The sequence below is a fragment of the Heterocephalus glaber genome, unplaced genomic scaffold, assembly GCF_053883595.1.
Source record: "Heterocephalus glaber isolate CG9 unplaced genomic scaffold, H.glaber_assembly_v1.0 deba00001553, whole genome shotgun sequence".
Lineage (NCBI taxonomy): Eukaryota > Metazoa > Chordata > Mammalia > Rodentia > Bathyergidae > Heterocephalus > Heterocephalus glaber.
In genome coordinates this window covers 29,808,505-29,822,843 of record NW_028258344.1, presented here as the reverse complement: position 1 = coordinate 29,822,843, position 14,339 = coordinate 29,808,505, and the positions used below count along the sequence as shown (strand labels likewise).

At 35.7% G+C, this 14,339-nt stretch overlaps 1 protein-coding gene across 7 annotated transcripts in view; it reads right to left on the bottom strand.

Moving 5' to 3' along the window:
- The window catches only part of Wwp1 (WW domain containing E3 ubiquitin protein ligase 1), a 106,543-nt gene that overhangs the window by 26,005 nt on the left and 66,199 nt on the right, over positions 1 to 14,339 (bottom strand). For all 7 annotated transcript variants that reach the window (XM_087190553.1, XM_021255968.2, XM_087190554.1 and 4 more), the window contains 7 exons: positions 9,431 to 9,526; positions 7,660 to 7,834; positions 6,469 to 6,523; positions 6,296 to 6,380; positions 6,049 to 6,177; positions 3,784 to 3,859; positions 3,612 to 3,683 (listed from right to left, as the gene is read on the bottom strand). In XM_087190553.1, the coding sequence (XP_087046679.1) occupies positions 3,612 to 3,683; positions 3,784 to 3,859; positions 6,049 to 6,177; positions 6,296 to 6,380; positions 6,469 to 6,523; positions 7,660 to 7,834; positions 9,431 to 9,526 (688 nt within the window). The remainder of the gene's footprint in view (positions 1 to 3,611; positions 3,684 to 3,783; positions 3,860 to 6,048; positions 6,178 to 6,295; positions 6,381 to 6,468; positions 6,524 to 7,659; positions 7,835 to 9,430; positions 9,527 to 14,339) is intronic.

Below are 14,339 nucleotides of genomic sequence, written 5' to 3'. Positions count from 1 at the left end.
GAAAAATTGGGTTTCAACTTGCCAAAGATTAAAATTAGACCTATATCTATCACCATGCAATAAACTAAAATCAAAATGGATTAACCATCTAAATCTTAAAACAGAAATGCTGAGCCATCCCAAGCTCCTGGGGCAGAGAAGGTGAGCCTGTCCCAGAACCCGGAAAGAAGCTCCCTGACCCCCATCCCACGCTCCTTGGGCAGAGAAGGCGAGCCGGTCCCAGCACCTGGAAGGAAGCTCCCCCACCGCCATCCCAAGTGCCTAGGGCAGAGAAGGTGAGCTGCGCGGATACCAGAAGCACCCCTTCCCTCCGTGGAAATGAGAAGACACGTAAACAAGTCTCAAAAACAGACTTCTGGATCACCTACAGCAACCCCAAAGGGAAACGAGATGGAACAATCTGATACTCAACCCCCTGGACTCTCTGAACAGGCAGCAAGAGAAGATCTGGGAAAAATGAAATCAGAAATAATTACTCAGATAACAGCAAATATTTTTTGCTCATGGTGCAAGACATGATTAATAAATCTAGAGAGGACACAGATAAAAAAATAGAGGATCTGAGGAACAAGATGGAATCCCAACACAGGAAACAAATGGAATCTATAAAACAGATGCAAACAGATTTCCAGGAGATTAAAAACTCCACTGAAAGTCTGTGCAGCAGAATGAACTAATGTGAGGATAGAATTTCAGATATAGAAGAAAAGATTGCAATTAGTGACAAGGAAAAGAAATATTGCTTTAAAATTGTAAAGAAACACGAGAAATCAATCCAACAGCTGCTAGATAACGCAAAGAAGAATAACATAAGACTGATTGGAGTCAATGAAGAAAGAGGAGAGAGTGCAGATGACATAAAGAAACTCTTCACAGAAGTGATGGCAGAAAACTTCCCAAGGAGGGGAAAAGAACTTGACATACAGATAAGTGAGGCATATAGGACTCCAGCTAGCCTTGATCAAAAAAAACTACACATAGGCATATAATAGTTAGGATTCCAGAAATCCAACAGAAGAACAAAATTCTACAAGCAGTGAGAGAAAACAAACAAATCACAAACAAAGGAAAGCCCATCAGAATCACAGCGGACTTCTCAACGCAAACCCTCAAGGCAAGAAGAGCTTGAGCTTGGAGTGATGTATTTCAAGCCCTAGAGGAAAACAGCCTCCAACCCAGACTGATGTACCCTGCAAAACTATCTTTCAAAATTGATGGAGAAATAAGATACTTTCATGATAAAGAGCACCTCAGGAACTTCATGAATACCAAACCGGCACTCCAAAAAATTTTAGACAATACCCTAGGAAAAGACAATGAGGATCACAACCCCAGGAAACCCAGCAGAACGAATCCACTGGGTGTGACAAATTAAATGCAAAGGGGGAGAATCCAACAAAAAGAAAAGGTCATGACAAGGCTTTTAAAACTTTTAACTTCATCTCCCTAATGAGTGTATAATTCAATCTTGTTATTGTACTGCTTAGTATTTTTCTGATTCTAGAGTTGCACAGTTTTCCTTGTGCTGTACTGGCTATTTATCATCTTCTCATGTCTACTTTTTAATTGGGTTGTCTATTAATGAGCTCTAAGAATTCTTTATGTATTCTGGTCATAGGTTATATGCATTGTAAATATGGTTTGTTTAAGGACTACTTTTCATTTTAATGATGTCATTTAAAGTTCTAAATTTTGATGGAATCTCATTTATCAATTTTTTTCTTTTATAAATCATGTCTTTTGTATCCTAGGTAGTTCTTGCCTGCCCTGAATTTGTAAATATTTTCCCCTTACAATTTCTTCTTAAAGTTTTATACTTTTAGGCTTTCATATTCAGGTTCACAGATCCTTGCAAGTTATTTTCATGTACGGAAATAAAGGGTTGAGGTTCATTTTTTATATACAGATATCAGGTGTTCTAGTGCCGTATGCTGAAAACACTATCTCTTCCTCGGCTCTTGAATTGAGTTTATATTCTATAAAATGCTAATGTTAAATAATCTTTCAAAACTCAATAAACAGAACACACATGTGTAAATACCAAATAGTTTCTCTAGAGTGAGAAACTGAAAGTGTAAATAAGGCCTGAAAGGTATAATAGATAATGTGAAATAGGAAGAAAAGGCACAAAGGGGAAGGGGAAATGTGAGGGGGAGGGGAAAGGAAAGAAGGGAATGGAATTAGTATGAGAAAATGAAGAAATGGAAAGTCTTTGTAAGTAGGGAAGAATGGAGGGGTTGAAGGGAGGCCAGTGGAATGGGGAAAAATAAGAACCAAGACAGATTATGTAAAGGTGCAAATTTCCAATGATGAATGTCATTACATTGTATACTTAAAATGTACCAATAAAAAAAAAAAACTGTAGTTTTTTAAATAGGTAACTTGCAGATTTTTCTGGATAGCAAACTTAAGAGGCAAAAGAACTTATAGCACACATTCTATTTCTTAGTAGGAAAGAACTTGTCTAAAATCATTTATATCATGATACATTTGTATGCAGGATAATATATCTTAAAACCTGCTCCAAAAGTTTCATAATCTTTAACAGCTTACATCAATCTTACTAGTGGGTAGGCTTTATTTTCAGTAAGAATGAATTACTTCCATCACACATATGTCAGAACATAGTCAAGACTGGTAGGTCTAGGTCAGAGCACAGCTCAACAATACGGCTCCTTCAGGGGCAGTTATTGGTTCAATCGCACGTGTTCAAAACCATATCATGATTCTCCCCAAGAGAGTATAAAGCAAAATAAAGGCTGCCATGAATTTGGATGTAAACTTAGTAAAGTCACCTGAAACACGGGTTAAATAAACTGCTTGGAAGCTTGAAACATTTATTTTGCTAAGAATTTACTAACGCATCCCCACCCCAAGAAAAGTTCTGCTAATAGCTACATTAACTACCTTGTCCAAAGTTTAACAGCTAGTAAAATTAAACAAGAATTTCAATGTTATTATTCCATTTTGGCCTATACAAAGAATAAATTAAACTCCCTTATGTACCTAAGTACACAAGGATGTTTGGTTCATTATTTTCCTACTTGGGAGGGGAGAGACAAGTCATATTTAGAAAATTCTCCACTTCACCATAAAAAATGAACAGTATTGTTTTTAAACCTTCTGTAGATGACTAAGGAAGGGCAGACATATTTTGCTCAGAAAAGGTTGCTTTTAAAAAGACAAAGGTGGGAATGAGCATTAGGATTATTAATAGAATAGTCAAACGGACTATGTGATTTTGTTAGTTTTATCAAACTTTTTTGTTAGAAGTAGTGCTAAAAGAGATCAACTTGCTCCAAAAGCCTAAGCTTTATTTTAATAGGGATACATCTCAATCTGTGAATGATTCTCTCCATCTCAGTTCCACTATCTAAAAAGAGACAATTACAGAAGCTATATCTCAAAGGGATGATGTGAGGAGCAGATAACTATTTGCAAATGACAATCACTCAATACATGGGGAGGTTTAATATAACTATTATTAAAATGGCCATCAAGATGTGGAAGTCATTATTATTCTTTTAAATTTCTAAAACTCTAATTACCTTTAGCTGTATAGAATGAAATGAGGTGCATAGTATTGTTTATTTTGATAAAATCTTCCTTACCTGTTGAAAGGAATCTTCAAATAATGTCTGCCGGGACACATTGATCTTAACATGACTGGGTAATGCATTAGACTAAAAATAAAAATATATCATATATAAGCCATAGTATATACATAGTATAAAGATATCACTAAATTATTATAAAGATAAGATTTATTTACCACTATAGTACCTGGCACAAATAACGGAAGTGAGCAAGTTTCCACCTAAAGCTGCGCTCATAAGCAATCTGTGGACCACCCTTAGCTCTAAAGAAAAACAGAAACAAACATTAATTTATAATAAAATAAATCTTTAATATTCACTATGAAACCAGAGTGTACCAGAGTCCTATATATGGCCAAGGAAAGTTAAATTACATGCTGGGAGAAGAATAAAGGTACATTTAGTGGGTCAATAGAAATCTGAGCCAGGAGGAGTACGTTACAGTGACAAAACACACATGGAGGGAGAGACTGCATGCAGTCTTTGTTAGTCTACCTAGGTCTTTGTTATGTAGTTAACTGAAATGTTAACTGCAGACTATTTGATAATCCTTAAAATCCAAGGACAGAGCCTCTAAATAAAAGAGACATGGAAAGAAATTGTGTCCTGTCTGTCTATCTATCTACCTATCTACCTATTTGGTATTGGAGATCGAACTCGGGACCTTGTGCTTGTGAGGCAGGCAGGCAGGCAGGCGGCACCACTGAGCTAAATCCCCAGCTTCTTTTTATTTATTTATTTTTTGAAATTGCACCATACCTTAAAACTAATCTGAACAAAATACATACTGCTTGAGATAATAAGCAAAGCAAAATCAAATTCCTAGGAACAGGTGATATTCAAGTTACATGACTTAGATGTTTAGAGAGAGAAAAGACATGATGGGAGCCAGTTAGGAATGTAGAGCTTACAATATGGTTCAACTCAAAGTGAGAGGGCAAGGGTCCTGCCTCCTGCATAACAGCCTAACATATGGGCACAAAGAACTTCTACGATCATAGAGAACATTTTAGAATAGATGAGAAATGTTCCCTTGTGGTGCTACATTTAAATGAATTCATTCAACCAACAAATATTTACTGAACACACAGCCTGTACCTGGAGTTCTAGACAGTGAAAGCATTACGTGTTAATGAGACAGATAAAAATGGAACTTATACACTAGGGAGAGAACTTATTTTTTGGAACTTATACACTGGTGAGAGAGACAGACAAGAAACACAATCAGTAAGCATAAATGTGTAACTATATATGGTGTGTGTCTAATCACTCCCTTTAAAAGAAAAGGCCTTATTAAAAGGACAAATGGTAAGTGGTACGGGGAGAATAATTCTGCAACTGTGAAAAGGGTTAACAGATTACGGTTCATAGAGGACTTAACATTTGAGCACAGACATAAAGACGAAGAGGGCATAACTCATACAGATATTCAGACAAAGAACATACCTAGCAGAGGGAATGAGGGCTAATACTCAGATGTGGAAGTTTAAAATGTTCAAGGTGACCAATGAAGTTAGTGCAGAGTGAACAAGAAGGAGAAAATGAGCTGAAGCTGAAGAGGTTACAGGGTCTGATTATATGTGATTGGAGAGCCCACTGTAAAGACTGCTTTTTACCATGCTTGAGATGGAAACCGCTGAGGGGTTTATGTTAAGGAATGACATTTAGATTTTTTTTTTTATAAAACCAGTCTCTGTGCTATCTAGAGAATCACATAACACTATATAAAGTGTCAAGAGAAAGCAAACAGACAGTAGACTCTGTTACCACTCCACGTGAAGGACAGTAACAGCTTGGACCAGAGTGGTGACAGGGGAAGTCATGAGATGTAGCTGGATTCTGGATATGTTCTCAAGTTGACACAAGAACACAGGATAAATACCAGTTGGAGTAGCAGATGTGATAGTGAGAATTTGCAAAAGACTTGTGGAGACTGCTTCACTTTTCTTAGTGATACAAAGACATTACAACTAAGAGTAGGGATGAAGAGAGATCTGTCAACTTCTTAACTAAGGAATCCACCCGGCAATTCAGTTTTGCTGAGTGTCTCATTTCCTGTTGTTGCAGTGGTATGACGTGGTAGCTAAGAGCAGATTCTAGAGATGGACTGCCTTGGCCTCGAACCAGCTCCATTACTTGCCTTATGACTCAGCGCTTAGGTATATTCACTACACCTGTCTCCTTACTTACTAAAGAGGAAAATAAAGTATCTATCTCATTTTTTAAAGATAAAATGAGCTAATACATATAAAGTGCTCAGAACAACCTTTGGCATGTAGTAACTACTATGTATATGTTTGCCATTGTTATTATATGTTGTATATAATATAAATAATTTAGGGAATTACATGGCACAAATCCATTCTGGAATAAAAGCAAAGATAGGTGTACTATGATACTACTTTCAGAATCAAAAAGCAGCATTTAAAGAGAACTTTAGGTTTTCTCTTACACAGATGACTTCCCATTGCGAGGATCTTTGAATGTTGTGGTTCTTGTGTTATGATCAACGAAGTACCTAACACCTTCCCGAGTATACCTAATTTCCCAGCCTTCTGGCAAGGGTTCTTCATTCTGCAAACTAAAACATAAAAAGTTACAATCTCAGGTGAGTACTGTCTAGGCACTCAAGGTTCACTGATTCTATCTGCAGATATATGAAGATGACTTACACCTAAGGCTGTAGTGTACATACATACCCTTGAGTTCTTGGATCTTCCCACTGAGTTGTTTTTGTGTTATGATTCACAAAATACACCCTGTCTGTTGAATCCACTCTTTTTTCTAAAAATAAAATGAGTATAACATTTAATGCCTATTTGATATAAGTATACATTTTACAGATATTTTTACCAACACAATATCAGCTTACCCCAGCCTGGCGGCAAAGGTCCATATGGGTCATTTTCTGCAGCTAACATTGAAGCCTGATTGGTAAAGGCATTGGAGTAAAAAAATAAAGTAACAGTATTTTAATATAAAAACAGGAAGAAGATAAGCACTTGGTAGAGTCACACTTCAAAAATCTATGATAAAGGAATATAAACAGTAATTCTAAGACACCAAGTTCTACAAATGTCATGAGGTAAGAGCATTCAACTAATTGATCAAATTATTTTTCTAAAATAATTTAGAATATATTTTGGGGACTGGGGATTTAGCCCAGTGGCACTGTACCCGCCTCAAAAGCGCAAGGTCCTAAGTTCAATCCCCAGTACCAAAAAAAAATCAGAAAAGAATATATTTTTATCAGTATTTTTAATCTCCAGAAGTCCTTCCATAATAATCTATAGGGTGAAATGACACAGATGAAAAGCACACAGAAAATTATGGTATTTACATGAGGGAATCTTATTTACTTGACATAAAACAACTGTCATAGTGCTCTTTAAAACAAACGTCTATTAGTAAAACCAGTATCTTTAGAATCATCTTTACAGAAATAAACTTTTATCTTTTTCTTAGTACCTTTTGTATATTCACATATAAAAACAATTTTTATGTATGCATATACATTATAATTAGATAGCTAGACCAAAGTTGTCTTCCTTCTCAATTGCCCTTTATGTTTTTTTTATGTTCTAGCCCCTGGAAGTGAGGCCCAGAGAGCATCAGCTCTATATGCACGAAATAATGGGCATGATGCACGATAAGGATTGATGAGCTAAGAGGCGGAAAGATTCTGGGTATTTGATGGCACTGCTGAGCCAATGCAGTATTTGTCCTAGACCCTAGATTTGCTGTTCTATTGAGATAGCTAAAACTCAGTTATTTAAAGGAGATTTTTATCTGCAGAAACATATCTAATTCCTAATTCATTTCCCAAAGGGTTTTTTGCCCACAGCTAAGTCACAGCATCAAAATCTAAACAGTACATAATTTCTTGTATGCTATATACACACTGACCATTCATTTCTAATCTGAAATTCTCCAAAACCTGAAAATTTTTGGAAATGCTTATATATATCAGAAACATTTATTAAAGATTAACTAAAAAAAAAATCTTGAAATGCATTCTAGAAAATGGCAAATGTGTGAGGGACTGAGGTGTATTTATAATTACCGAGTAGAGGTATCGCTGGTTGAACTGTTGCATAGCTCCCTGTAGCTGGTTCCGTTGAGATTGCCACTGTTCAAAATTTCGAACGGATTCCATGGTAGGCCGCTGCCATGTTGTTGTTCTGGTGTTATGATCCACATAATAAACCCTTCCACGATCATCAACTCTTCTTTCCCAACTATCACAAATAAAATAAGCAATAATAAAAATGAATTAAACAATATTCTTTCAACATAAGAAACTTAAAGACAGTTAATTCTTCACTCAAATAATTTAAAAATCAGTCCAAGACATGATAAAAGAACTGAAAAAAATTTTTATTATTCTAATAATTTATAAATTTATTTTTATATTTCATATAAAATGAAATATGTATTTTAGCTAAATTACCATTCTATCACTAACACGACTTCTAAAGACTGCCTTACAAAGAGATGACTGATTCTACAATTTCAGTTTCAACCCTACCTTCCTCCCTCTTTTTCTGATAAGGATTTCCTGAGAGAGCTTACTTATGTTCCGAACAATCTGCCATTTGACCACTGCCCATTTTCAAAATATCACCTCAACTCTTTCTGTTGCTTTGTAACTCACCTTCCTGATATTGTATGTACTCCAAGTTATGTTCCTGAAGTGCAGATGGAATCATGTCATTCTACCCACTACAGCAATTTGGCATGGGATGAAAATAAACACATCTACTTTTTCAGTGTCATCTTCCTGAGATCCATCAAAGGCCCTATACGAAAGCCAAACAACTACCTCTTGTTTTCAAGTATGTCCTGTGCTTCTTTCTTTCAATACTCCAGCAGAACACAAGGTCATCCCTAACTCTCTATCAACCACAATGCTGCTCAGGCTCCAGGGTTGAGTTCACTTCTCACTTTTCCCACATTATCTGAGATCTATTGAATAAAATTTTGGCATTAACTTATACTACAACAACTATCTTAGAATCCTTTCAGCAACTAATTTGAAATTCTGTCTGTAACATATTAAAAATACAATGGGGTCAAATAACACTTATGTATATTTCTCCACAGTATTCTAACCTCTATTATTTCATAAGATTTAATAACTTGGAGACATTACAATAGTTTATATGTTATGAAAATTATCTACAAAGATGGCTACAAGCTAACTTACATTATTTTATGCCTAAAATTGGTAAAATATTTTTACTACATAATAAATAAAGTTCATGGTATTAGGTTATATTTCAAGGTCATTTACAAAATGATCTTCCTTTACACCTTTGTATTCTTTCATAACTATCCCTTATTGAACTGACAGCTCATGGAATTATACCATTAATATTCCTCCCCTAAACACACTGTCTATACCTGTAATATATTTTTTAATGTTTCTGAAAGTCAAGAGTAGCTGTCCTTCCAGATTTTTGTGAGATATGTCTCATTTATGGAAGAAAGTATTCAGGCCTTGATCCTACAGTATTAAATAAGAACTTATTAGAAAACATGGACCTGATACTGCAATAAGCAAACCATAAGGTTCATTTTAATTACAGATAGGATCACCATGTTATGGTCATTCATTTAACCCATACATTTATAACCACTATATGGAGTTTATTTCATTAAAACTACTGTCCAGAAATTTGGTGGGGACTATCTTAAATTTTATCGCAAGAGCCTATTATATTATATTATGCTGTATTAAATAAACTTAAAATTTTTAATCACGTGTGATTTCACAAAGACACACACACGTGTGATAAAAACACAACTGAAGATACACAAGAATACTACATTACCCTGGAGGTAAAGGTTGTGGTCTCTCCCATGTGGTAGTTCGAGTGTTATGATCTACATAATAGGTTCTACCATGAGGATCTTTTCTCTGTTCCCACCTTTAATAAAAGTACAAAATAAATAGCAATAGATTAGGACAATCTGAATCAGGAAAATTAAAAATCTTACTTCACACAGGTACATACATATATATAGATCACACACACACACGATAAAGGTATAAAGATATTTGTTTTACCAATTATCTGTGGAGTTTTTTTTTTTTGGTACCGGGGATTGAACTTGGGTCCTTGGCTTGCAAGGCAGGCAGTGGAGCCACTGAGCTAAATCCCCGGCCCATATTTGTGGTTTTTAATCTCACAATTATTCCCTCTTTGCAATAGTACTAGGAACTCAAATATTAACTCATTAGTAGAGGGGATGAATACCTAAAATTTTTAAGTTACTAGTTAAAAAATTTCCAAATTACTAGAAAACAAAAAATATAATCAAGTCCAAGCCATAAAAGTCATTAAGTAAGATCCATTTCACCTAGATTTTAAAAAATACACATGTGAAAGATTTTTTTACATGACAACTGCTTCATGACAATTCTTTAATCTTTGTGCATACAGTTTCTTATTGTGCACATCCATCCTGCTCTTGGTTTTCATAGGCCTCTGAATTTATGGGCATCATAATTTTATCTTTTTCCTGTTCTGTGTCAAAGACTCCTCATCTTTTATTTTCCGCACTCCTAATTTTCTTCTCTAGGATCCCTGCCTTTTCTTCTCTACTAACTTAATATACTGAAGAAAAAATATAAAAATAAATAAAAAGCTGGTATTTTTTAGTTTAACCTTCTTGTTTTTGATTTTAGTAAAACAAGTTGAAAATATTTTATTTTCACTTAAACACAGAAGCCCAGTTAAATTTAACTGATTCTCAGAGGCTTTAGTTTATTAAATTGTTTTCCTCAGATTATCTTCATATACTAAGGTCATATACAAGCTACTGATATTAAAGCTATTCCCTAAATTAGGTTATACCCATCTATATACATAATGATACATAGGCACAAAATAGTAATTTGTTTAAGCTACATCTAACAAACCTAAGTCACAAAAGGTTTAAGTAGTAACTAAGAACAATAAAGGGGGCCGGGGATTTAGCTCAGTGGTTCGGGCGCCTGCCTCACAAGCACAAGGACCCGAGTTCGATCCCCAGTACCAAAAAGAAAAAAAAAAAGAGCAATAAAGATCCCTAAAGTTCACAATTACTCAGAATCACAGAAATTATCACATTTATCAATTTAAAAAAATCACTGTGGTATAACACTCCATAAGAACATTCATACTATTCTACACTGAAATAAATGTAGACAATCCTTTGAAAATATTTCACCAGAAATAACCTCGAGGTTCACATTACTTTGTTTCATTTAAGAAAGTTCACAGGAAGAATTGAAACATGAAATTTCATTTTAAAGGCATTTCAGAAATAGCTCTAACATACCTCTATATCAATGAGCTATTTATCTGTATGGAAGCTTAGGTAACAAAATCAAATGAATACCTAATAACTTGATCAAGTTTCAAGAACTTAATGGTACTTTTGCTATTTTTTGGAATTAATTTCCATAATCAGTCTTTAAATTTTTACTGCTATTTTATAGCAATATTCCCTAGTTTCAACCTTTCTGCACCACAGTTTAAATCCTCACATAGTCTACGGTGTTGTTTGCAAAAAACAGTGTCTCCTGTTTCTTTCATTTTCCACTCTGCAAAGGCAACATTTCCCAAAGTTTTAGTCTATTCTCTGGCTGGCCTTGAACTTACTATGTAGCCTAAGCTGGCCTCAAACCTGCAGCCATCCTCCTGCCTCAGCCACCTGAGTGCTGGGGTTATAGGCATGCGCCACCATGCCTGGCTACCTCTTTTTCTCACTAAGGCGCTTAACTTACTATTACTTACTTAGTTTCAAACATAATGTACTGACCTCTCACTATGAAAGATAAAGGTGTAGGTTTCTTCCTTGAACACAATACAAACACTCTCCTTCCAACTGTTCCAAATGAGTTTATACAGATAATAGTTATATATAACCTTGCATTTTAACTATTATCTATGTAAACTCTCCTTGACTCCGAGCCACAGAATATGCCATGATTTCTTTTTTAAAAAAGTGCTTCTAGCTGGAATAACTCGCTCATCTCTCATGTGGCTGTTTTCTATGTATTTATGAAGGAAACTTCTGATACTTTTCCAGCAGCATAAATACTCTCCCGGAATGTTCAATCTCATTATTGATACTCCTGCATTCTGATGAGCTTTGTATAGAGGGAGTGCAAGACCCACTGCCAGGCCAGTGAGCGCTTTCCCCCACCACTGGTCCAGGCATTCCTTTCACTCCTCTCCTTTCAGACCCCCCACTTCTTGAATCCCAGATCTTTCACTCTCATTACCCAGTTTTGAAGAAACACTGAGTCTTAGTTTCCTAAAAAGAAGACATGGGAAGTAAACTTTTGGAAACTTAGGGTGTGATAATGTATTTATTTTATGTACAGACTCAACAGTATAGCTGGATACAGAATTCTAGATTGCATATAATTTCCTTGAACATCTATATGGGTGTGATTTTAAAAATAGGGTGAATATTTGATTTTTTTTTTGGTACTGGGGATCGAACTTGGGACCCTGTGCTTGCAAGGCAGGCAGCAACACCACTGAGCTAAGTCCCCGGCCCAATATTTAATTTTTAAGATTTATTACAGTGAAAGACACATAACCATTAGCCCTCTCAAAATACTCCACCCTTTCCCCTGCTTCAAACACACTTATCCAATTGTTCTTGCCACTTTGTGAGGCAGTTTTGGAAATATACTTTTGAGTTTTATTTGAGCTCTTATGGCTGCCTTACTGTCGTAAATCAATACAAAATGTTTACCTTTTATGATCATCTTGACTTTGGGGAATAGCCAGAAGTTACAGTGTCAGATCCAGTGGATAAGCTAGATGAGGTGTGATGATTTTTATCTACATGCCCCCGAAGAGCTTCATGCTCTCACAAGTGGGGCTTTGGGAAGGTGATTAGATTATGGGGGCTGTAACTGGAAGAGGCGGGTCACTGGAGGCATGACCCGGAATGGAGTATCTCCCTCCCTGGCTCATCCCTCCTCTTTGCTTTCTGGCAACCATGTCATGAACAGGTTTCCTCCACCAGTCCCTTCCACCATGCTGCTGACCATGCAAAGATAGAAGCTTCTGAAACATGAGCCAAAATAAACCTCTCCTACTTCAACTTGGTGTGGGGTATTGAGTCCTAGTGACAAAGATATGAGGAAATATCATGACATTTTATTTGGCAGAAACAGCCATAAAAGAAATGATGTGAGAAATGGAACACTGGAGAATGAAACCATCTGCCCATTTCTCAAGTATGCCTTTTTCTATACACATCATTTCTTAGCCGCTATAATAAGCCCTTGTAATATTCAGAGTTCAATATTCAGTGTTCCTGGGTACAAACAGCTAGCACAATTCCATCAAAGTAAAAAAATACAACTGATACCACTGTGGTGTTGAATCTTGATGACATGCTTATTTTTGCAGGAGAACTGGGTGATTTCTATTGAGAACTCTGAACCATGACCTCAAGATTATAACCACAGACTCAAGCTTCATCTCCTGTGACATTTCTTAAAAAGCTGGAATCTGAAGCTGCACAGTAGTGTAACCCCAGTGAAACTGGCAAAAGTTTATGTTAATGATCTGTGATTTGTAGCACACTTTAAAACACAGCTTCTCTCAACAATAGCTCACAACCAGAACCCCCTTTCCATTTCCACAAAGTCTACTTCCCCTGTTTCCTATCTCTCTTTATTTTTCTCCTTAAATTATTTATAGTTCAGGTTTCTCTTATAAGAGAATCTACGTGATATTTAACCTGTGTTTATTTTGTTTAGCATTGTAGCCTCACAGTACATCCATTTTCCTAAAAATGACTCTAAATTTATCCTTCTTTTTGTAGGATACTCTATTGTGTATGTATATACCACATTTTCTGTATCTATTCATCTGTTCATGGGCAGGTAGGGCTTTTTCTAAGACTTAGCTATTATGTGTTGTACAATTATATACACTGGTATGACACATCATTGTAACATGATGTCTTTAACTCTTTTGGGAAGATAACGGAAAGAGGTTTAGCTGGGTCAAATAGAATCTTTTTTTTTTGGTACTGAGGATTGAACTCAGGTCCTTGCAGTTGCAAGGCAGGCAGCAGAACCACTGAGCTAAATCCCCGGCCCTAGAATCTCTATTTTTAATTTTCTAAGGAATCTCCATACTGATTTTCCACAGTGATTGCACTACTTTATATCTCCACTAACAATAAAGAATTCCTTTTTTCCTACAACCTCACCAGCATTTGTTTTGTTTACATTTGCATTTCTCTAATAGCCAAAGATGATAAACACTTTTTTACATACCCACTGGCCATATGTACTTCTTCATTTAAAGTATCTCTGCATTTTGACTGCCCATTTTTTGATTGGGTCTTCTATTTGGGGGCTAATTTTGGGAGATTTTCTATTAAGGGGATAATTTTTTGAGTTCCTTATATATTTTAGATTAGTCCTCTGAGGAGTAGCTGACAATTTTTTTTTCCCATTGTGTGTTTGTCTCTTCACTCTGTTATTTCTTTGCTGTGCAGAAGCTTTTTAATTTGATATAGTACCATTTGTTGATTGCTGGTGGTATTTCTTGAGCAAATAAGGTTCTGTTCATAAAGTTCTTGCATACACCTATGTCTTCAAGAGTTTTACCTATTTTATCTTCCAGTAGACTGTTTCTATTTTAATATCTAATCTTTAATATTAGGTTAAGAGATATGGATCAGATTTCATCCTTCTGCATGTAGATAACCAGTTTT